We start from the raw sequence: 23,950 nt of genomic DNA, 5'->3' as shown, positions 1-23,950 counted from the left end.
GAAACAAATGAAAGAAAAGGAGAGCTGCATCCATCATAATTCCAGTGACTCCTGTGGCTGGTCTCTGATAACTGCTGAGATTTGCTGTCAGGGACATACTGATCTCCAGGTCTTGCCCAGCTATCCAGCAAGATGCCATGGGCAGCAACATCACAATTCTGTACATGACACATGGATCAGCTGTGTCACAAGCTTCACCTTGTTTTCAATGCCTTACAAAGATCCAAACGCTCTCCTTTCACTCCCTCAAGTCCACACCAATCTCAGTTCTGAGAGGCCTTCACCAGCACTTGCATTCTTCAGAAACAGCCTCCTCCCACCTTCTACCCACAAGACAGTTCTCACCGAATGAGCTGTTAATAAACTCTTAACTTCTGCAAAGCAGGTATCTTTTTTGCATCCAAATCCCAGAAAAAAAAGCAATGCTTGTCTGGGCAAGGGAAGGGAACACCTCCACAGAAGGTATCCCTCCATTCTGTAATCTATTTTAGAGTATACTAACGTTTGTTGCTCCATTAGAAAACAAATCTTAAAAACAAGAGGGAGAAAACACCCCTTGAATACTTTTTAAGCACACAGAGGTGAAGCTGTGGCCCCTGCTAATGCAAGCCCCTGCACAGAATCACTACACTGGAAAACACAGCTGTCATGAAAGTTTTGTCCAGCCTAACATACAAGCCAGGCTGTCTTAAGTATTCCACCAAATTGCCTCTATAAACACAATGTAAAGGCAAACGAATCAAACCAGAATGCTACTCTCTGAACCAACTGAGCCATCTCAAGAGACCTCAGAATAATTAGTACACACCTGTCCCTCTTCTACCCTGACAGGCATTCTTCTACACTTGTCTTGAGTAGCACCAACTTCAGGAGTCCAGGTTACTTTTTCCAAGTTTAGTTTCAAGGCACTGTAGAGCAAACTCAATACCCAGCACGGGTAGATTATTAGCAGGAGAATAAGGCATCTCTGAATTCTGTCAGCTGAACTTTTAAAAGAGGAAGCCAAAGTCTTAGGGTTAGAGGTGTATTTATGGGTTGTTTCTCCCCACTGGCTTTGGTGATGAACAGTAACTTCTTCACCTTCTAGTCACTCTGTATAACTGAAGTATATGCTCTGTGCGTCATCCTAGAAACTGCTATTTGCCACAGGGCCAGAGGTGATGCTCCTAAAGCCCTGCAGCAATCAACAAGGCTGTAATGCTGCTCTGTGTGCAGAACATCACAAATCAGACCTAAAATAGGAAGATCACCTCCTAATATACCAGTCACACGAGATCACTGCTCCCAAACTACTCCTTCATACAAGTTCGACTGGAGAAGTGACAGAGTCAAAATAGTTGACAAAGCAATCAGAGCCAACAAATACAGCTATTCAGTATCAGAGTTCTGAATTAATGCTACTGAAGTTTCCATTAAGAACTGTTTATCCCAAAATGCTCCCTGATTTACAAGTGGAAACAAGATTGATATATTTTAATACTTACTGAAGCCAAACTGACTGCAACACATGAAAGTTGCTACGCAACAGTTGTTTGAAGCTAATCTAACACAAAAGGAAAGTTAAGAAATAAGTGGAGTGATGAGGATTTGAGACATATTACAGTTTGCAGCATACACTGAAACAAGCAAGAACTATGGTGAAATCAAGGCTTCTTGTACATGAGGTAGCTTATTCTCTACTGGTCTTAAGTAGCAGTCAGGTTAAAAGGATGCAAATTACTTCAGCAAGTCAAAAACATCACTGATCTCTAGGAAATAAGGCATCAGTATCTGACAGACACTATCCTTTAATCCAGCACTACAAAGGCTTACCATTCTTTCTCTGTGGAGAAGACCTCAAACACTTTAAACATCCATTTTAATCAAGTTCATGGCTCTAAGTTTTGCCAGTTGTTTTCCAGGCACCTCTCAAGAGTGCTAATGTCACTCTACTGCTACACAAACACCTGGCTGAAGTGGTCACTACAAAAGTTAAACACACTTCAACAGCAAACAAGATTCATTATAATGCCTGCCTCCTAATCAGCTCCACTTTGGTCTAATCAGGGACCAGGACTTGCTGCAGGCTCTGTCCTTCCCATGGAAGGTGACCAGGTTAAAGATCACTGCTGTTACTATCTACTCACTATGAAGCGCCAATATAACAACAGGTAGTAAGACTCCTTGTACATGGTATGCAAACACTTTGCTTTGTTTTAATTTGTGACTTCAGGCCAAATTTGCAATATTCCTTACTAAAATTCTATTCCAGACCACAAACATGGGAACAACTACACTCAGCCCCTGCCTGGATTAACAGGTAACCAAATGAGGAAAAGAACTGGCTTTAAAAACCCATGAACCTGCAAGTCCAGGTGGCATACAGCTCTTCCCACAACTGAGCTGTGGTATAGGGTGCTGATCTCCAGATCAGCATGCAACACCCCCTCTTCCATACATGATTTGTGCCAGAGCTCAGAAACAAGGACTGGTATGGAGCAGCCACTGAAGAGACAGGTAGGAGCCACTCCATCCAGGGAGCAAAGCAGATAGTAACTGGTTTGAAAGAGGTTTAGTCAACCACTAATTGGGAGGGCTAATACAAGGCCTGAGAAAACTAAGCAATTACATTGCTAGGCAGGAGAAAATCTGATTAGAGAAGTCCCTTTCAGACACTCCCCAGGCAAGTGGAAAGACACCTGGCTACAGGACAAGCACAAAAAACACCTTTGTATTCTGCATCCCGCACTAAGAGAAACAAACTGTTCCCCCTTTTATAATAAAGTTGTCCACTAAGTCAGACCTATTTGCAGTCCTAACTGGAGTTACACATTTCCGGGCAGAAGCTGACATTCATCACAAACAGGACTCACTCGCAAACCCCCAGCATACATTCGCTACATATTTCACAACACAAAGTAGCAACACATGACAATGTTTACCCTAGCCTCACTTAAGACAGTGCTTTCAGAAGATAGGCGAGGAGGTTGCACATATTAACACTATTGAGGGAATTTCCACTTGCACCTTGGTGTTCAGAATTCATCCAAACTTCTTTACTCTTTCTCACCTTCCATCATACAGGCATAATCTACCATTGAGTTTACAGCTGTGGCTAACAGCAACTCACAGCTCATGACCAGAAAAATTATCAAGTGTTCTCCGCAGCTAGCAGCATCTTGAATTGTCCTTACAGAGGCAAAAAGGGCATGGGGGAAACTTCTGTTTCTCACACTGATATGTAAAGCTTGTTTAAATCAATTATTTAAACTAACACACACACCCCCTGCCTTCTTGGGCCTTGCTCAAAACTCCAGAGCTGCCCAGTTTGGTTTATTACTACATAACTGTATTGCTAACTCAAAGAAAAAAAAAAAAAAGGGACACTGTAATTTGATGCTAGAACAATAAGTAATAACAAGTCCTTTAGCCCACAGGACTGTACAGCAGTGAAAAACCCCAAGTTAACTATAATCACTGCCTGCTCTTAAAGCTTCTGACCCGCACTACAATATGTTCCATGTGGGTCTTGTAAATACTAAGAAAAGACATTTTGCCCCGAGTACTACTGGTGTCTTTCCTCTCACTTGTTCAGTCAGTAGTGTTTCTCAATGAAGAGAAAACAGCAAATCACAGGTTCTCCTTGAAGCATGCACAGTACTTACTTGCAGAAAAAAGAAGCCCAGCTTTCTGAACCGTCTAAAAATACTTCAAGTCTACAAATTGGTTATGGGTGTAATTTCCTTTCCAAACCATTCATTTCTACGACAGACAACAAAATAGGAAATAAGAGCTGACTAGAAAGGGCAGGGAGCCATGCTGGCTGAACACTGCTGCCAGAGTGTAAAAGGAGGGAACAGAGGAGAATGAGCACTTGTAATTGTCTTCACACCCCATGACCAAAAGACCTGTGAGCAACTGAGCTCACACCAAGAGCTCTTAAATCCACCTAACATGGCCTAGGCCCAGAGCAGGGCATCAGCTGATGACAGCAGTCATCCCCGTTCTGCTACTGAACAAACTACTAACTACAGTAATAAGCAGTAATTTTTGACTATTACTTATTCCTAACAAAAATTACTTCCTGGTTTTCTGACACCAGCTTCTTAGCAGCTTCAAGTTTTCACTTCAGTAGCAAAGGTATTTCATACCAACTCCGCAGAACACTTAACGAGCTGTAAAGTTAAGCCTACAGGGCTTTGAGACACCGGTCCTGCAAAAAATACCTCACATCCAGTCCTCACCTGTAAGTCAGAGCTTTCAAAATTATCTTGGAAGCTGTGGTCCACTTATCTTTTATTCTATTATTTCCATTCCATACATGACTTTCCTACAGCTTGTTTTCCCACTACCTCTTTATTGTTAGCCTTTCTCAGATGCAAGCACCTAACCTTACCTCCTGTTTTCACATTTTCACATCCAGCCAGCTACCAAAAAAAAATAAAAAAAAAAATAAAAAATCAAACCTACTTCTTATGTTGGGAAGTTTGAAACCCACCAGCAACGGGTTCTCTTCAAAACTGCAAATTACCAACAGTTCTCAAACCATGGGCCTTAGTTCACCAATTATGTTTAAAGGTGATTTCCAGAATTACCAAGTTCTCAAACCATAGGCCTCAGTTTAACAATTATGTTGAAAGGTAATTTCCAGCTATGAGCTACAGCTCTTGGCTGGATGCTAGAAAAATAACATCTGAAAAATGCTGAAATCATCAAAGAAGAAATTTCCTATTAATCTGCTTTTAGGGTGCCTGCCTGACACAAAACTTATTGCTGTTTCAAACTAGACAATCTGTCCCAGCAACACTGGCAAACCAAGCCAGCTTTGCTGGAGCTAACAACCATTATGAGGCTCCTTGGAGTTCCATCCAGAGGGGCACTTAATCCTTTGCTGAATCCTCTTCCAAAGAGCAGAGGGCTCCAGGCCACTCAAGGTCACATCGTCCAGGAAAACAAGGCAGTTGCTGTGTTGTCAGAATGCTGTGAGGAAACATCTCATGCTGCAGTGAGTGCCTTTCCAACAACTTGGGTGCACTCAAGGAGGAACCTACCAGGCAAAACCTGATTTTGTTTAAAAATAGAGAGAGTAGAGGAAACGCTGCTACACAGGCCAAAACCAGACAAAATCAGAGAATCAGTTATGCTGGAAAAGACCTCTGAGATTATCAAGTCCAACCTATGACCACACACCACCAAGCCAACAGCATTGAGTGCTATGGCCAGTTGTTCCCTGAATAGCTCCAAGGATGGTGACTCCACCACCTCCCTGGGTAGCCCATTTCAATATATAATCAACCTTTCCGGGAAAAAATTCTTCCTAACACCCAACCTAAACCTCCCCTGGCACAGCTTAAGGCTGTGTCCACTTGCCCTGTTGCTAGATGTCACAGAGAACAGTCTGATCCCCACCTGGCTGCAACATCCTGTCACGGAGTTCTAGAAAGTGATAAAGTCCCCCCTGAGCCGCTTCTCCTGCCTAGGCTACCCCTCTCAGCTGGTCGTGGTGCTCCAGCCCCTGCCCTTTTCTGGACCCGCTCTTAACACGTCCATGTCCTTCCTGAATTGAGAGGCCCAGAACTGGACACAGGACTGGAGGTGCGGCCTCACCACAGTCCAGTACAGAGAGACAACCACTTCCCCAGTCCTGCTAGCCACACTATTTCTAACAGAGGTACAAAAGAGGGAAAACCCCAAAGCCACAACCCCCGGAGGGCAGCAGCCGTTCCAGCGCCAGGAGGGTCTGCCGGCCGCTCCCTCCTCCCGCCGCTATTCCACACTCCCCAGGCTTCCCGACGGCATGGCGGCGCCCCGGCTTCCCCCAGCGACATATCGCGCTCACCACACGAAGTCGTTGCTCTTGTCCTCGTAGGAGTTAATGAGCCCGTTGCAGAGCGGAGTGAGCAGCGGCCTCTTCCTGCCACCGCCCCCCGGCGCCGCGGAGGAGCCGCCGGGCCGCGCCGCCCCCGCCGCCAGCCGGGCCAGCCCCGCACCCGACCCCGACACGGCCGCCGCCACCAGCACGGGCCGCGCCGCCGCGCCGCCCGAGGAGGACGAGCCGGGGGCCATGGCCGCCGAGGAGGAGGAGGAGGAGGATGAGGAAGAAGAGGCCGGAGTGGCGGCGGGCGGCACGGCGGGGTGCGGCGGGCGGCTGCCCGACATGCCGAGGCCGGGCCGGGCGGAGCGGCCTCAGCGCATCCCCGTGCGCGCGGGGGAAAATAAAGTTCCTTCAAAATAAAAATAAATAAAAAAAAAACAACCAAAAAACAAAACAAAAAAAAAACCAAGGAAGACGGGAAGAAAAGAAAAATGCAAAAATCCCACACAGTCAAAAAAAAAAAAGAGAGAAAAAAAAACCCAAAACGGCAGCCCCGGCGCGGCGTTGGTTCAAGCTTTATTGACAGGCGGACAGCACGGCCGCGCGTGCGCGGCGGGGCGGGGCGGGGCGGGGCGGGGCCGTGCTGCCCGCCCCTCCCTCCCCTGCCCTCCCCTCCCCTGCCCTCCCCTCCACTCCCCTGCCCTCCCCTCCCCTGCCCTCACGGAGCGACCGGAGCTGCGGCCGCCGCGGGCTGGGGTTTTGCCGGCGCAGCTGCGGCCGGGGGGGCGCTCGGCGGTGGAATCGGGGCTGTCGGGTCGGGCGAGGGTTGTAGGCCAGGAGCTTCCAGCCCCTCCTGAAGCCGCTCCCCGTGACCCCGCATCTAGTGGTGCGCAGTTCTGAAGCACAGGTCTCCTCAGGGAGCTGGGAGGTCTCAGCCTGGAGAAAAGAAGGCTCGGGGGGACCTTCTCGCTCTCTACGATCACCTGACAAAGAGGTTGTGGCCAGGTGAGGGTGGGGATTTACTCCTAGGAAGCCAGCGATAGGACAAAAGGACAGAGTCTCAAACTGCGCCAGGGGAGGTTCAGGCTGGACATAGGGAGGAATTTTTTTCACGATAAGGGATGATTATGTATTGAAATGGGCTTCCCAGGGAGGCGGTGGAGTCACTGCCCCTGGAGGTGTGTAAGGAAAGACTGCCAGTGGTACATGGTACATGGTGCCATGGTCTGGTTCACAAAGTGCTGCTGGGTCATAGATTGGACTCGATGACCTTGTGGGTCTTTTCCAACCTAATTGAGTCTGTGATTCTGTGACCTCCCTCAGAGCACTGAGGGGCAGGCAGCCAGGCTTCAGAGGGAGATGTGCCAGGCTGTCACTCGGAGACTCTCCCTGCGCTCCCTGAGCCCCCAGCACCACAGAGAGATCCCATGAAGGGCAGGGCTGGTCTGTCTGTCACAGGATGTTTTTCACCTGCAGTTATACTTTAGATAGGTACCCTAAAAGGCAGTTCTAAATATGCTGAGCTTTATCTTGTGCCAGCCAGCCCCACACAAAGAAATGGATCCATGGACCAACGCCAATTGTATGAGATTCAACATGTGCCCAGTCATGCACTTGGTCACAACAACCTCAGGCAGTGTGACAGACTGGAGGCCTAGTGGAGGAACCACTTAAGGGTGCTGGTTGACAGCAGCCACGCCTCAAGTGCTGTCTCCAGTTCTGGGCCTGTCACTGCAAGAAAGACTTTGAGGGGCTGGAGTGGCTCCAGAGAAGGGCAACAGAGCTGGGAAAGGGGCTGGAGGATAAGTCCTCTGAGGAGCAGCTGAGGGAGCTGTGGAGGCTCATGCTGAAAAGGAGTCTCAGGAGGGACTTTTAACACTCCAAAATTCCCTGCCAGGAAGTTGTAACCAGATGGGGATCAGGCTCTACTCTCAGGTAACAAGACAGGAGAAGAGGAAATAGCCTCAACCTGTCCAGAGGAGGTTCAGGTTGGACATCAGGAATAATTCCTTCATGACAAAGGTTGTTACGCATTAGAACAGGCAGCCCAGGGAGTCTCTGGTAGAGTTGCCATCCCTGGAACTGTTCCAGAAATGGCTGGACATGGCACTCAGTCAGTCCTCTAGTCTGGGTTACAAGGTGGTGATCAGTCACAGGTTGGACTTGATGATCTTGGAGGTATCTTCCATCCCAAATGACTCTATGATTCTGTGAAAGATGTCTGGTGATGAGTGAACAGCTTTTCTCAGGTTTGAGCTGGTGCTCTTCTGCTTGGATGGGTGAGAATCCTAATGGTGAGGACAACAGCCTTTTGGGTTCCTGTTTCCCAACAGCAGGCCTGAGATTTACAGAGCAAGGGCAGACCAGTTTCTGCACAAGTTTTTTAGTAAAATGTTGATAAAGGATGCCCCAAAGATGTTTTGGGTGTTATGAGAAATGTTGCCCCCAGACACAGCCTTTTGCAAGCCAAACAAAGTTCATGAAGCTCAGCACTTGTCAACTCCTTGGCTTGGCCAGAAGTACTGTGGAGGGATACCTTCTGTTCCCTTTCATTTTTCTTTCAACAGCCTATGCAAACATATTGCCTCCTTTGCATTGAGTAACTGTATTATCTGCAGTCAGCTTTACTTGTCTAGAGTTGAGGAGGCAGCTGGTGAAACACTAGGGCATTCCCTGAGGAGAGTAATCCTAAACCCAGTTATGAGAACACACCCAAAAAGATCAGCGCTGCTGCTGCAGCACTCCTCCCAGTAGGGACAGCAGAGTAGCCGTAAAACCAGTATGGGAGCTGGTAAAACTGGTCTGAGAGAAAAAAAAAAGGTGCTTCAGGTAGGCAGTATTGGTCAGGAGACCTCCCAGGCATGCAGCAGGCTGGCAGGGATGCTGGATGATAAAGGTCCCAAAGGCAACACTGCAAAACACAGCTCTGGATTTACCCTGGAGATGCAACTGAAAGGGTGGAGGTTTGGAGTGCTCCTTCTGATCTCCTCTCTCAGAGGTGCTGGAATACCATTGGGTATTTGCCTCTGTATGTTTACCCCTCATGTTAGGAAAAATTGCCAAGGCAGTCAGCAAAACCAAAATGTCTCTGAGAAATTGGATTCAAGCCAGGAAATTCAAAGGCAGAGTCCTTGTGAGATCCAGGCCATCAGTCTCACCTTTTACAAGGTGACATCTGCCATTAGAGTCACTCCCAGGATTTAACTCTTTGTTGCTGTTATTGAAAACATTTTTTAATATAGTTTTGGAGGCTCTTTTTGATATTTACTTTTGGGTTTGGATTTTTGTTTTTTTAGCCATTGGGTTCCCCTGCTTTCTGTAAATAGCTTTCTGACTAGCAGGTCTCAAGACTATCTCCATAAAGTCATTGAAATGTAGTGATTCCCATTGTTTTCAGTGGTAGCAACAGAATTGCTGTTGTTTAGAGCTTTCTTTCAGCCTGGCCATTGTGTCTGTGTGCATCTTATTTTCTATTGCTAAGGGAAAGGGAAGTCTCATTTCCTTTTCTTCCAGAGGGATCAAAAGCTTTATGGGTGAGTGTCTACAATGGACTTTCAGAAGTAGTAAGCCATAATACTGTCAATAGCACAACCCCATGCTTCACACTGAAGTACTGACTGATCCTTGAAAAGTCTTGCTGATGCCATTACTGACTGCTCCAGGGAGGAAAGAATTACACAGGCAAAAACTACTAAAGATCATGACTACTTATATGACCACTTATGTCTGTACATAATTGCCTTCACCACATCCCCTACACCTGCAGCCCTTGCAATGAGTGTGACACCCAGCACTTCAATACCTAGGGAAGATCTCCCTGATTTCTGAACTTTAGGATACCATTATGAGCTCTTGGAGACCCTCTGAGTGAATACCCTCTTTTCACTGCCCGGGTACATCCGGAACAGCCTCTGGCTCTTGAAGACACTCCTTTCCTGGGTCTACCTTGCATTATTAGTTCCACAATCCATGTATGCAGCCTAAGGGAAGGTTAGATGCTACTTACAGCAGATACCTACCTGTGTGTTGTATCAGGAAAAAGGACATGGAAAAAGTTTTCCAGTTCTAAAGTTCACTGCAGCTGGAACAGTGAACTTAGTTATCTTCTAGTTCTTGTTAGCACAAGATGTGCTCTAAAAATTAGTTTGATTTAGCCCAGGGATCAACAACACTGTGATTACTCTCAGTGGCCAGGGTGCAAGGGTGAAACAGGATAGATCAGCTGTGAGAGGTTTCTCTGTCTCCTCCAGTCAGCAGTGAGCCTTTGCACTGCCTGCAGGCCAAAATCCTGCAGTGAAGCAAAACTGATGATGGGTTCAGGACAGAGGGGAAAGTCTTGGTGTGGGGACATCTGCACCCTCATGTATCACACTCTTCATACCTGCTTCTAGAGGATTGCCGGTGTTTCCTCACTTAGTCTTAATGGAGATACGTCTGTCTGCCTTCAAAGGTACGTGGATCAAGCATGGAAAGCAAATATGACTGTCCTGGTTTGAAAGACATGTGTTTGCTAAGAAAGGCAGGAGGCTCTCTTTGGAATGGAGATTATTAAATTATTGTAACTTTGGAATTAAGTGAGTTCTCAGGCAAAGATATGGGGATAGGAATAACAGTTCTTTACCAATATATCTAACAAGACAAACAAAAACAAAAACAGCAGCTATGAGATTAACCACAAACAGAACAGTAACTCAGTCCCAGTCCTTTTTTGGCCACAGGCACCCTCTCCCTGAGCTGCAGGTACCAGTGGTGAACAGGGGCAGGTCCTGCAGAGCTGCAGGAGGGCTGGGGGTGATGGCAGCGCTGTCCCAGGGGGAGAGAGAGATGGAGGAGAGACCCCTCCACTCACGGTGTCGGTCCTGGTGCTCAGCAGAGTGCTGGATGATGGCAGGTTAAAGCGAGAAGGCAGCAGGGCAGGGTCCCACAGCAGGGGAAAATTCCACAGAGAGAAAAGGGAAAAAAACCAACCTCCAACATTATCCACCCCAAGTTGTTCCCATACGAACATGCTACATCAAATTAAAACCTTTAAATTATAGACATACATGTAGTTACAAATACAGGCACAATATCATAGATAGTTCACCCTAAAACAAGGTCTCCTTGGGGTATGCATCGGGTCTCACCATCCCTTTACATCACCCACCAGGTACAACCTGGTCCTTGAGTAAAATCAACCCCATGGATCGGATTATCTTTGGTGGAGGCAGAGCTCACCCATACAGTTTATCTTAGCATACCTCTCATGTGCACCATTGGAACCTCATCTCCATCTCAAGGGCTCAGACTGGGCAGGGCCTGCTCGATTAGTGGAACCTTGGGTGTTCACTAACCATGTGGCCTTTGGTAGATTAATCTCCCAGTTTTTGAAAGTCCCCCCACCCAGTGCCTTCAAGGTGGTTTTAAGCAGCCCATTGCACTGTTCCACTTTCCCAGCGGCTGGTGCGTGATAAGGAATGTGGTACACCCACTCAATGCCGTGTTCTCTGGCCCAGGTGTTTATGAGGCTGTTCTTGAAATGAGTCCCATTGTCTCACTCAATTCTCTCAGGGGTACCATGTCTCCAAAGGACTTGTTTTTCCAGGCCCAGGATGGTGTTGCGGGCAGTGGCATGAGGCCCAGGGTAGGTCTCCAACCATCCAGTGGTGGCTTCCACCATGGTCAGCACGTAGCGCTTGCCTTGGCGTGTCTGAGGCAGTGTGATGTAGTCAATCTGCCAGGCCTCCCCATACTTATATTTGGACCACCGCCCCCCATACCAGAGGGGCTTCACTCGCTTGGCTTGCTTGATGGCAGCACACATCTCACAGTCATGGATAACCTGGGAAATACTGTCCATGGTGAGATCCACCCCTCGGTCTCGTGCCCACTTATAGGTAGCATCTCTGCCTTGGTGACCTGAGGCATCGTGGGCCCATTGAGCCAGGAACAACTCTCCCTTGTGTTGCCAGTCTAAGTCTATCTGTGACACCTCTATCTTTGCAGCCTGATCTACTTGCTCATTGTGTCAGTGCTCCTCATTAGCCCGACTCTTGGGGACATGGGCATCTACATGACGGATCTTTACGGGTAGCTTCTCTACCCAACTGGCAATGTCTTTCCACTCATCAGCAGTCCAGATTGGTCTTCCCCTATGTTGTCAGTTAGCTTTTCTCCATCTTTCCAGCCAGCCCCACAGAGCATTGGCTACCATCCATGAATCAGTGTAAAGGTAAAGCTTTGGCCACTTCTCTCTTTCAGCAATGTCCAGGGCCAGCTGAACGGCTTTGAGTTCAGCAAGTTGACTTGATTCACTTTCTCCTTTGGTAGCTTGTGCAACCTGTTGTGTGGGGCTTCATACGGCTGCTTTCCACTTCCGGTTCATCCCCACGATGCGACAGGAACCGTCAGTGAAAAGAGCGTAGCGAGTTTCATCTGCTGGCAGTTGGTTGTATGGCGGGGCTTCATGAGCCCGGGTCACTTGTTCTTGCTTCTTTTCATCAGTGAGTCCAAAATTTTCACCTTCTGGCCAGTTTGTAATTATTTCCAAAATCCCAGGGCGATTTGGGTTTCCGATACGGGCGCGCTGTGTGATGAGGGCAATCCACTTGCTCCATGTGGCATCGGTGGCGTGGTGGGTAGAGGGGACCTTCCCTTTAAACATCCACCCCAGCACTGGTAGTCGGGGTGCCAGGAGAAGCTGTGCTTCTGTGCCAGTCACCTCTGAGGCAGCTTGAACTCCTTCATAAGCACCCAAGATCTCCTTCTCTGTTGGGGTGTAGTTGGCTTCAGACCCTCTGTAACTTCGGCTCCAGAATCCCAGAGGTTGGCCTCGGGTCTCACCAGGTACCTTCTGCCAAAGGCTCCAGAACAAGCCCTTGTTCCCGGCTGCAGAGTAGAGCACATTCCTCACATTTGGTCCTGTCCTGACTGAGCCAAGGGCTATGGCATGAGCAATCTCCTGCTTGATCTGGGCAAAGGCTTGCTGCTGCTCAGGGCCCCAGTGGAAATCATTCTTCTTCTGGGTGACCAGGTAGAGAGGGCTCACGATCTGGCTGTACTCAGGAATGTGCATTCTCCAAAAGCCTATGACACTTAGGAAAGCTTGTGTTTCTTTTTTGTTCGTTGGTGGAGACATTGCGGTGATCTTATTGATGACCTCAGTGGGGATTTGGCGCCGCCCGTCTTGCCACTTTACTCCCAGGAACTGGATCTCTTGGGCAGGACCTTTGACTTTGCTCCTCTTGATGGTGAAACCGGCTCCCAGCAGAATTTGGATGATCTTCTCTCCTTTCTCTAATACTTCCATTGCCGTGTTCCCGCACACAATGATGTCATTGATGTATTGCAGATGTTCTGGAGCTTCACCCTTTTCCAGTGCAGCCTGGATCAGTCCATGGCAGATGGTGGGGCTGTGTTTCCACCCCTGGGGCAGTCGGTTCCAGATGTACTGCACGCCCCTCCAGGTGAAAGCAAACTGAGGCCTGCACTCTGCTGCCAGAGGAATGGAGAAAAATGCATTGGCAATGTCAATGGTGGCGTACCACTTTGCTGCCTTGGACTCCAGCTCGTACTGGAGTTCCAGCATGTCCGGCACGGCAGCGCTCAGCGGTGGAGTCACTTCATTCAATGCACGATAGTCCACAGTCAATCTCCATTCTCCATCAGACTTGCGCACAGGCCAGATGGGGCTGTTGAAGGGTGAGTGGGTTTTGCTGACCACCCCTTGGCCCTCCAGCTCACGGATCATCTTGTGGATGGGGATCACGGCATCTCGATTTGTCCTGTACTGCCGGTGGTGCACTGTGGAGGTGGCAATTGGCACTTGCTGCTCCTTCACCTTCAGGAGTCCCACTGCAGATGGGTTCTCTGACAGTCCAAGCAAGGTGTTCAACTGCTTAATGCCTTCTGCCTCTACAGCAGCTATTCCAAAAGCCCACCTGAGTCCCTTTGGGTCTTTGTAATAGCCATTCCTGAGGAAGTCTATGCCTAGAATACACGGTGCCTCTGGGCCAGTCACAATTGGATGCTTCTGCCACTCTTTCCCAGTCAGGCTCACCTCAGCCTCCAGCAAAGTCAATTCCTGTGATCCCCCCGTCACCCCAGCAATAGAAACGGGTTCTTCCCCCACATGTTCTGATGGTATTAGGGTGACCTGTGAACCAGTGTCAACTAATGCCCTATGTTTTTGTGTCTCTGATGTGCCAGGCCATCGGATCCACACCGTCCAAAAGACCCAGTTTTCCTGTGCCTCTCCCTGGCTAGAGGCAGGGCCCCTCTAACCCGGGTTATTATTTCCTTCCTAGGCATACATACGAGAGGTTCCTTCAAGGGGATCTGACAAATCATCCTCCCTTCTGTAATACCCTGCATCTTTGTTATGGGAAGTTGAGGCTACCTTCACTTTAGTGGAGCTCCCTTGGTTAGTGTTTCCCTCCCTGAGTTGACGCACCCGCGCTGCCAGGGCAGAAGTGGGTTTCCCATCCCACCTTCTCATGTCTTCCCCATGGTCACACAGAAAGAACCACAGGTCAGCTCGTGGGGTGTACCCTCTCTCCCTTGCTGGGGAACGTTGGGCTCTAACTTTGGGACCAGTGACTTGCACTGGTACTGCAGGGGAATTGTTCCTCCTCACCTCCTCCCTCATCTCCCTCAGCTCCTCTTGGAGGCTCTTAATTACAGCAGAAACATGGGCCTGCATCAGGCTGTTGATCATGCTCAAAATTTCTAAGCTTGTTAGCAGCAGAACCCACTGTTTCTTGGTTGTCAACATTAATTGTTGCAATAAAGGTGGTGTATTGAGATGGTCCTAGGTTTGCCAGATTCCACAACATCTGCCCTATGCACCTGACCTTGTCAGGGTCATTGTCATGTTGTCCACCCCTCCCAAAGAGTACTTCCAGTATTGCTACTTCTCTCAGCTGTTGGATCCCCTCCTCAAGGGTCTTCCAGCGCATTCTATGGTGGTGCTCCTGCATTCTCTCTCTATGGACAAACTTCTCTCTTACACTCATTAAAAGCTGCTCCCAGAGGGAAAGGAGGCCTGGCTCCCTTACAGATACCTGATCCACGCCTGAGTCCTGGGTCAAGGGTCCCAAATTCCTTGCCTCTGTACCATCCAGCTGCACACCTGTACCCATAAGGTCCCAGACCCGCAGTAACCAAGCTATAAAAGCCTCATGTCCCCATTGCACAATGTCTTTCCACAGATTATGGAGACTTTCATACAACAGGGACTCAGTGATGATCTCAACCTTTGGCTCCCCCACTGGTTGTGAGGGCCCTGCTTTCTGATCCTTATTATCTAGGTGCTTTATTTTCATCTTAGACTTTCTAGTTTCCACAGGGATGACTGCTGCTGGCTGTGAGTACCCTTGCAGTTCAGCTGGAACCTGGGCAGATAGAATGTTTGTGGGTTCCACTGCTGTACCATCAGACTATTTAAGGCAGGGAAAGGGCTTCTCACCAGCTGGGGAAAGGGACTCCTTCAGCATCTGGCCCATGTCCTTCACTAGAACCCCCACCCATTCTGTGTGGTTCCTTTCTGAGGTGGGCTCTGGGGCAGGGTCAGTCTCTGGGGCAGGATCCCTATTTCCTGGGGTAGGTATCAGGGTTGTCATCCAAGTCCATCTCCCCATATCTCTGAATGCTAAATAGAACAGGCCTATCAGCAACACCAGCCACTGTATGGTATCATTAGCATTTAGAGATGATTTGAACCCTTCAAAAACTGGTGGAGTAGACCCAAAGAACTGGGTAAAGGGTTGGGAGAAAATTTTCCCTGGTGTCATTCCCTCATGGTATGTACCACTATTAAAGCAACCCCAAAAACATACAGTTAGAGTGTGATAGCCCTGAATCCATGCACCCGCCTTCCAGAGGAAGTTAAAAATCCATTAATTCCTCACCTTATCAACCCACAAAATGAAATGGATAATAGCCACAGTAGCCTTAGTTATAGAACCCATGTTCAAATACGGGATTGCAAATGGGAAAGATAAAGGTGTGACCACATGGAGCATGAACCAGGGTAAGCTGGACAACGTGATGCTGCCTAACACAGAAAAACTGAGGTAACTCAAGAACTGTTATTCCTTTTCCACCCTTTCCTCTCAATGCCCCCAGGCCCCACATTGGGCACCAAAATTTGTCCTGCTTTGAAAGACAGGTATTTGCTAAGAAAGGCAGAAGCCTCTCTTTGAAATGGAGAGTGTAAACCCCCCTCCCTCCAAATTATTATAACTTTGGAATTAAGGGAGCTCTCAGGAAAAGATACAGGGGTAGGAATAACAGTTCTTTACCAATATATCTAACAAGACAAACAAAAACAGCAGCTATGAGATTAACCACAAACAGAACAGTAACTCAGCCCCAGTCCTTTTTTGGCCACAGGCACCCTCTCCCTGAGCTGCAGGTACCGGTGGTGAACAGGGGCAGGAGGGCTGGGGGTGATGGCAGCGCTGTCCCAGGGGGAGAGAGAGAGATGGAGAGAGCTCTCCGCTCACGGTGTGGGTCCCAGTGCTCAGCAGAGTGCTGGATGAGGGCAGGTTACAGCGAGAAGGCAGCAGGGCAGGGTCCCACAGCAGTGAGGATGGCTCCTGAGCTGGGATGGCAGACATGGGGTGAGCGGTCATGGTCATCCTCCTCCAACTCCATGGGAAAAATGGGGCAAGCCAGCTCCTCCCTTCTCCTCTTCTGGCTTTTTTGGATTTTGCAGTGTTTTCCCCTTCCACACTCCCCCCATTTTCCCACTGCCACTAGGGCCTGTCAACAAGTTTCTTAGCATGATAATGGGGAAAATTCTACAGAGAGGAAAGGGAAAAAAACAACCCCCAATAATCACCCATTTCTGAGTGGCCTGAAACTTAGGCTGCAAATGAATCAGTTTCTTTGAGATAAGCTGTCTCCACCTATAGTCCTTAGTGGTTACTTTACACAAAGAAACTGGTATTTCTGACAGATGTAAATTTTGTAAGACTGACTGGCGTAATCTGCTCTTACTTTTCTGTATTTTTTTGACTCTAAAGCCAGTCACTGACAACATCCCAGCAAAGTATCAGTGCTGATCCTGTGCAAAGAGAGAAGACACACTACCCGTGGCATTAAAGGAAGGAGAAGCCAAGTACTGTCTGTAGATGAATGAACTTTAATAATAATGTAAGTTTCTGCTCTTTTGGGTACCTAAACCCTACTTAATACAACTCCTGAGTTTGTGACATTTGCAGCTGCAGCTCCATTTACCTGTGCAACAAGATGCTGCAGCCATGGTGTCCAGTGGCAGCACAGTCACAGAAATCATTAAGGATACTCTGCATGGATCATCTTGCAGGGAGACTGAGACTTCTTCCACACAGAGTGATCCATGGACTGCATGTCTGGAGGAAGTGATAGTCACCTCCCAGGCTCCAGGCTCCTTTCTGGGACTGTTGATGACTCATTAGGAAAATTGCTTCTACTTCCTTTTCTGAGCCTGGTGCTGCCTAATTTCCATTGGGTCCGTTAGTTCATTCAGGAGCTCAGCAAACCCTGCTAGCAAACTGCCACTCTGGCTTGGGAATTGCTGCTCCAGAGGTTATTAGGGAACTTCTTAAATAATCATTGCATTAACCTCTCAGCTAGTCAGTGATAGAAATGCTATTTCCCCCATTTTATAGCTGAGAAAAATGAAGTGTAGACAGATTCATCACCTGGTTACAGAGTCAATGGGAATGCTTAATGCCCCATAGATCTGAAAATTAGGCTGTCAGCAACTTCTAGAGTGAACCTGCTGCAAAGCCATTGAGGAGACCTGGTTCCTACCCACCAGGTACCCTCTTCACCAGTTTACTGGGAGAAACCAGGACACATCTGAATTTCAATTCCTGCAGTCAGGCAGACATGGGGATCTGGAAGAGATGGAGGAACAGAGCTCAGTGCTCCCTGCCCACAGCAGACATCTCCTCCACAGTGAAGAGTCTTGAGGAGGGGGTATGATGTACTTGGTGACCATGCTTTGATACAGGGATAGGAACTAATTTGTCATATAGAAACTCAGGTATGTATCTGGTCACCACCTGAAACTTGACTCAGAAAGTTTATTTTGTTGTTAAAATACACAATTTAGGTTAACTCAGGCTGCTTGGGATATGAGAAGAGCAGGAACTGTTGAGGACTGAGCTGCTTGGTGTTTTATAAATTTGTTTTCTAGTTCAACAGTGCAAAAGCAAGTAGTGCTAGGAGGGAGGATGCTTAGAGACATCTACTCTATTTAAGATTATAGAGTTCTTAAAGATTTTTTTTTCAATGCTTTATAGCAACACCTTTGCGACTGACAAGATGAAATTTGATGCCTCAGCCTTAGGCTAGCTCCAAGCTGACATAGGGATTTTAAGCAAAAATGGTTTAACCTATTTCAGAAATCAACAATCAACAAAAAATAAAATATTTGAATTTATTGATGTATTTAAAAAGTCAGATCTTTTAAGGCAGAAAAAAAAGCAAGAGGTATATGGTAGAAGTGTCATCTTTGCGCAGCAAATAATTACATCATTCTGGTCTTCTGAAGAGATGCTTTCACTTGATTGAGCTAAAATGAGTTTAAAATAATTTGGTGATTCTTCTGTAATACTGAAATACTGTCTTCAAAGTTTTCAGGCTCTACAAAGGCCTGAAGAGAAATGTCCATGGAACCGCTGTTTTAACATGTGTGCGCTGAAGCAAAGCTACAGAAGAACCTGACCTACAGCAGCAGAAATACCTAATTCACTGCTCAAAATTATGGAATTCCCTTTACAGAGGAAAAAAATAATAACATCTTATTATTAGACACCACACTGTAATGGATGTGTTCAGGGTAGAGTGAAGGTTTCCTTATGGCATGCCCTTTTGCTCCAAGAGTGTTTGACCTCATATTAGGAGTAGGTTTTCTAGGCAAATATTAACTAAACCCTCTGCTCAGTATAAGCATGGATAGAGATGGTTTCTCACACACACAGGCTTGACCCAGATTAACTTGTGCAACCCCAGGTCTGTCTTGGGATGCTGAAGGTCTGCCAAACTCTCTGGTTCTCATGCAGTGCAGTGGCCAGGCTCAGCTGTTCCTTACATGCTCCCATTGACACCCCCCAAACCTGGCCAAACTCAGCCCCTCTTGTCACTCCACTCAGCTGGTACACCATGTCTAAATACAACCACGACCTAATTACCTTCTTGTCTAACTTTAATAATAATTTTAATAAAGATGATTTAGTGTCTATCTCTGTCTAGGTTGATTTCTCTCCCACAAAATATGATGGTATTGATAACAGTAGTTATGTGTCCTTATAATATGAAACAAGTTTATTTAGTGGACTGCATTTGGGTCTTTGAACATGAGCACATGTTGCTATCTCTGAAAGCTCCCTTCTTTATTATTAAGGAAGTCAAAAGTCATAGAACCACAGAATGGTTTGTGTTGGAAGGGACTTTAATGATCATCCAGTCCCCCTTTCCATGGGCAGAGACACTTCCACTAGACGAGGTTGCTTCCAGCTCCATCCAGTCTGGCCTTGAACACTCCCAAGCTTGGGGCAACCACAGCTTCTCTGTTTCAGCAGAGAAGTAGAGGAGAGGCGGCATCATGCCAGGTGTCAAGACCTTGCAGGCACAAGAAGTGTTGCTTGCCTTGATCAGCCTCATCTGGGACCTCCACACACACATCCTCTGGCAGCTGGCCCGGGCACTATGTTTAAGGTCATTCCAGAACTTCGCTCCTCCCGAGGATGTAGAGTGATGATGCCTAACCCTCTTAGTGAGTGGGACCTGATGCCTCTGCTGTTAGTAGCTAGTTTCCACTTCTGCCTCATCTGCTGCTGCTTCTGGATGGGCCTAGGACCTGACTCTCTGCTGTGTCTGAGAGCTGGTGGACCCTGTTACCAGACTCCAACCCTCCCTGCTGTGCTGTGCTCTGGACCCCTTTTCCATGAGTCCCCTGCTGTGGGGTTACCCTGTGCTTCTGGCTCGTCCCCTGCATGGAGCAGTCCTCAGCTCCTTGGCTGCTTCCCCTGCTTGCTGTCTCTTTGCTAGGCTGGGTGGATGGCAGGTGTCAGGGGTTAGGGCTGCAAGAACCGCCCCCACAGGAGTCAGCTGTTGATTTGGAATAAGTTGTAGTTGGCTAATAGAAAGTCATAGAATCTTAGAATGGTTTGGGCTGAAGGGGACCTTAAAGATTATCTAGTTCTAACCCCCTGCCATAGGTAGGGACAACTTTCATTGGACCAGGTTCCTCCAAGCCTCGTCCAACCTGGCCTCGAACATTCCCAGGGATGGGGCATCCTCAGCTTTTCTGGGCAACCTGATCTAGTGTGTCACCATCCTCATAAGGAAGAATTTCTTCCTAATATCCCATTTAAATCTGCCCTCTGCCAATGTGATGCCATTCCGCCTTGTCCTGCCACTCCAGACTCTTTTCCAAAGTTCCTCTTCAGTTCTCCTGGAGCCCCTTTAGACTCTGGAAGAGGCTCTAGGGTCTTTCTGAAGTCTACTCTTCTTCAGGCTGAACACTCACAGTTTTCACAGCCTGTCTTCACAGGAGTTGATTTTCCTTTGTTTCTCTGTTTCTTTTTTAAACTAGTCCATAAAAAAAAAAAAACAAAACCTTTCTGTAGCCTTGTTACCCCCTCTGAGCTGCTGTAGCATCCCTGCATTGCCTCAGTTGGCCACTGGCACCCCGTCCCCTCCAGCCCTGTGTGAGGCAGGACACAATTTAGGCTGTCATGGCCAAGGAGAAGCTGGCCTCATCGGGAAAAACTTCAGCCCAGGAGCTGAGAGTGCCTTCACGGTAGCAGCACTCTAACATGCTGCTTTAGCATCGAGGCGATTAGCTGGAGAAGACATGGTTTTGAGAGCTGCTTCTTCTCAGTACCAGCGCTTGCCATCAGAGGGCAAACTCAGCCCAGGTGAAGATGCTCCGGACCCGGTTACTGCAGCCTGCTGCATCTCAGACTCATCTCTGCGAGGTAGTGACAAAGGCAAGAGGCCATTTACCGTCCTTCTCACAGAGGACAGATGCAGCTTCTCATCTCTGCCTGCTGCCGGGAAAGGCTCTGCTTCCCGGTTCCCTCGAGAGCAAATCTGGCTTTGCAGGAGCATCCCAGCCAGCAGCAAGAGGCAAGGATGGTGCTGTGATCTTCGAGTCAGAGCAGTGTAACACAGAAGGGATTCCCAGAAAGCAGCAGGTCTGGGCTTTAACATACCAAATAGGGTATAACCTTCTTGCTCCAGCCGAATTTGCATTTATGGCTGAGTATAGACTTTGAGCAGCGCTCAAAAAAATGTACTGGTTGGTGCTTGCTTTCTATCCAGCTTCTTGCTATTCTCCAGAGCCACTGGTGAGCATGGCTCTACAGCCCCAGCAAAACCAGTGGCATTAAAGTAACCTCTGTGGGAGTGGTGCCCCTCAGATATATCCTAGAGGAGCAAAGTGTTCTGTGCTGCGGCAGCTCTGACGTCTCCCAGGAGCCCTGTCTCCTGGCATGTGGGCCCAGCTGCCAGCCCAAAAGCCTCCATACTTCTCAAGGCATATGGGGAGGATTTACATCTTACCAGCTCTCCCCTTCGCCTCTTCCAATGAATCTCAGTCTTAATCCACACCCCCCTCATAGCCAAAGACTTCATTTAAAAAGCTGGAGGGCTTTTCAGAAGGGAATAATGAACCAGACGCTTTCCCAGTGTCTCTCTTTGTTTTTACAGCCCTGGATCTCCCCTGAGGACAGAGAGTCCTTTGTACTGCATGAGGTCTCCTTACAAAAAAAGGAGCCTGTGAGCAGAGCATCCTCCCATTGGGTACCACACCACATGGATCTTTTTTCCACCTGTCCTCCTAGGCATAGCCAGAATCAAATCCCTTTCTGTATATGAGGGACTGAGCCAAAAGCTTTAACCTTGGGGATGCATGGTGGATGTATGCCAAATTGCTTAGTGCCATCCTGCTGCCCGCCCTAAGTCTAACTGGAAGGTAAACAAAGGGTTAACCTGGTTGTCATCATCTCCCCTGCCCAGCTGATATTTGGAGTGAAACCACATTCCAGTTTAAAGACAGCTGATAATTGAATAAACTCTGCATCTTGAGTTAATTTAAAACCAAGACAGGAGCTCTCCCCATCAGAAATCAGTATGTTTCCTCTTGCAGGGATTTTTGTCCAGAGTTCATGCCGCAGCTGCTGCTTCCAGGGGATGAGTACATGCTTAGGAACAGTCAATTTTTGCCTGCCTTAAGGCTTTAAATTTAGGTCTCTATGTGCATAAAGGAGATTCCTATTTCTTTTCCTTGCTAAAGGTGAAATCTATGGCTGTAACCTCAGATGCCCTTAAAACCATTAAGCTTTAAGTAACTCACTGATGGTGTGTTGTCCAGCATCCTTGTCCAGGTAACAAGGAAAGGAAGGCAGAGGGTTGCAAATAAAGCTCAGGTGCCTTATTATATTTAGATCATGGTGTGAATGGAGGAAACCAATGAGATGCAGCTAATTGACATCATGCTAATTAAATATTGGATACTCTGCATGTACCCTTGCAATAAATCACTCCTAGTTTCAGGTGGGAAATGTTCTCATTGTCAATATACAGATATATTGTGGACCTGAAGAAAGTTGTTTCCTGCAAAATTGAGGCTGGTAATTTGTTTAGCTCTGTAAAATATATTTGCTTTGGTTCTTCTTTGTATTCACTGTTCGATGATACTCAAACAAATGCCTTTGAGCCTGGGAACCAGCAGCTTTTTGGCACGTGTTCCTTTTGCAAATGGGGGCATTCACACCAGAAATGCGGTTCTACAATTTCATAGCCACGTGGTGGGTAGGCAGGGATATACCATGCAATCTGTGCCCCATCAGAAATACCTGGCACTACTTGTGTTTCAATCTTCACTAAGCAAAATAATTGCATGGAGCTGTTTACTATCAATCTGCTGCCTGTATGTTATTAATAGGAGAGATGGAGTGAATAACTAGGACTAATGATTAGAGAAAGTTGTCATCTGCTAATGAATAATTTGAAGAGAGGCGGTGTTCAACAATTAAACTTACTGGCAAAAAAAATATTTATTCTGTTTTGGAAATGTGTTCTCTATTATGCCAATACATTGGCACCCACACACTGGGCCAATGTTCAGACTTCAGCTTTCCCCAGCCCCGTTTTTGGTACTTAAGCTAGTGTGATGAGATTTCCAGAGATGCTGGGGATCCCCTGCCCCACTGAACTTCCCTACCAGGCTTTGGAGCTGTGTGTCTTTAGGGAAGCAGAGATACCTTTCTAAAGTCCAAATCATGGTCTGACGATCACAGAATGGTTCAGGTTGGAAGGGACCTTAAAGATCATATTTTTCCAAATGCTTGCCAGAAGGCTGGAACACCTTAGACTGGATTGTTCCAAGCCCCACACAGCCTGGCCTTGAACACTTGCAGGGATGGGGCATTAAATTCATGGCTTCTCTGGGCAACCTGTGTCAGGGCCTCATCACACTCATAGTGAAGAATTTCTTCCTAATATCTAATCAAACCTGCCCTCTGTCAGTTGGAAGCCATTCCCCCTTGCCAAGTTATTTCATGGTCTGGTAAAAAGTCTCAATTTCTTTTAAGTCTCCTTTAGATATTGAAAAGCTGAATAAAGGTCTTCCTGGAGTTTGTCAGGCTAAGCAATCCCAATTCTCTCAGTCTTTCCTGAAAGGGGAGGCTGTGAGCACACATCCCCCACTGCTATCCCCAAGTCCTTGTCTGCAAGGCTGCTCTCAATCTGACTTTGGGCTCCTCTGTTGGATGCTGACAATCAGCTTGTGGAGATGGGTGAATCTTGGTTTTCAGAGGCCTCACAAATATTGGAAACTTACTGTGTGAGTGTGGAAAAACTAGCCACCATGGGAAGGCCAGGGAGCTGGGGCAGTTTACCGAGAGTAGGGGCTGAGGAGAGAGCATAGAAACAGACTCCAAATATATCCAAAACCATCCCAAAAGGAAAAAAAGAAACTGCCTCATGAGAAAAAGGTGAGAAGTGATTGGTTTAAACTGCAGCAAAAGAGTTATGAAAAATGGAGGAAACATCTTTCTGCCAGTAAAATTGGTGAAGCACAATGAGATATTGTGGGAAGTGCCTGTTCCTGGCAGAAGGATCCTCTATGGGAAAGGCCAAATGAGGTTTGCCCTGTGAACTGGGGTACCCTGTCTG

The 23,950-nt window shown here is 47.5% G+C and overlaps 1 protein-coding gene across 3 annotated transcripts in view; it reads right to left on the bottom strand.

Annotated features, from left to right (window-relative positions):
* COP1 (COP1 E3 ubiquitin ligase) overlaps window positions 1-6,417 on the bottom strand; it is a 124,653-nt gene extending 118,236 nt beyond the window's left edge. For all 3 annotated transcript variants that reach the window (XM_062497423.1, XM_062497424.1, XM_062497425.1), the window contains exon 1: window positions 5,819-6,417. In XM_062497423.1, coding sequence (XP_062353407.1) covers window positions 5,819-6,138 — 320 coding nt within the window. In that variant the 5' untranslated portion in view covers window positions 6,139-6,417. The remainder of the gene's footprint in view (window positions 1-5,818) is intronic.
* Between the last annotated feature and the right edge of the window lie 17,533 nt (window positions 6,418-23,950).

Source organism: Cinclus cinclus, chromosome 8, assembly GCF_963662255.1.
Source record: "Cinclus cinclus chromosome 8, bCinCin1.1, whole genome shotgun sequence".
Taxonomy (NCBI): Eukaryota; Metazoa; Chordata; class Aves; order Passeriformes; family Cinclidae; genus Cinclus; species Cinclus cinclus.
The sequence above is the reverse complement of the archived record's forward strand: the minus strand, read 5'-3'. Positions and strand labels throughout refer to the sequence as shown.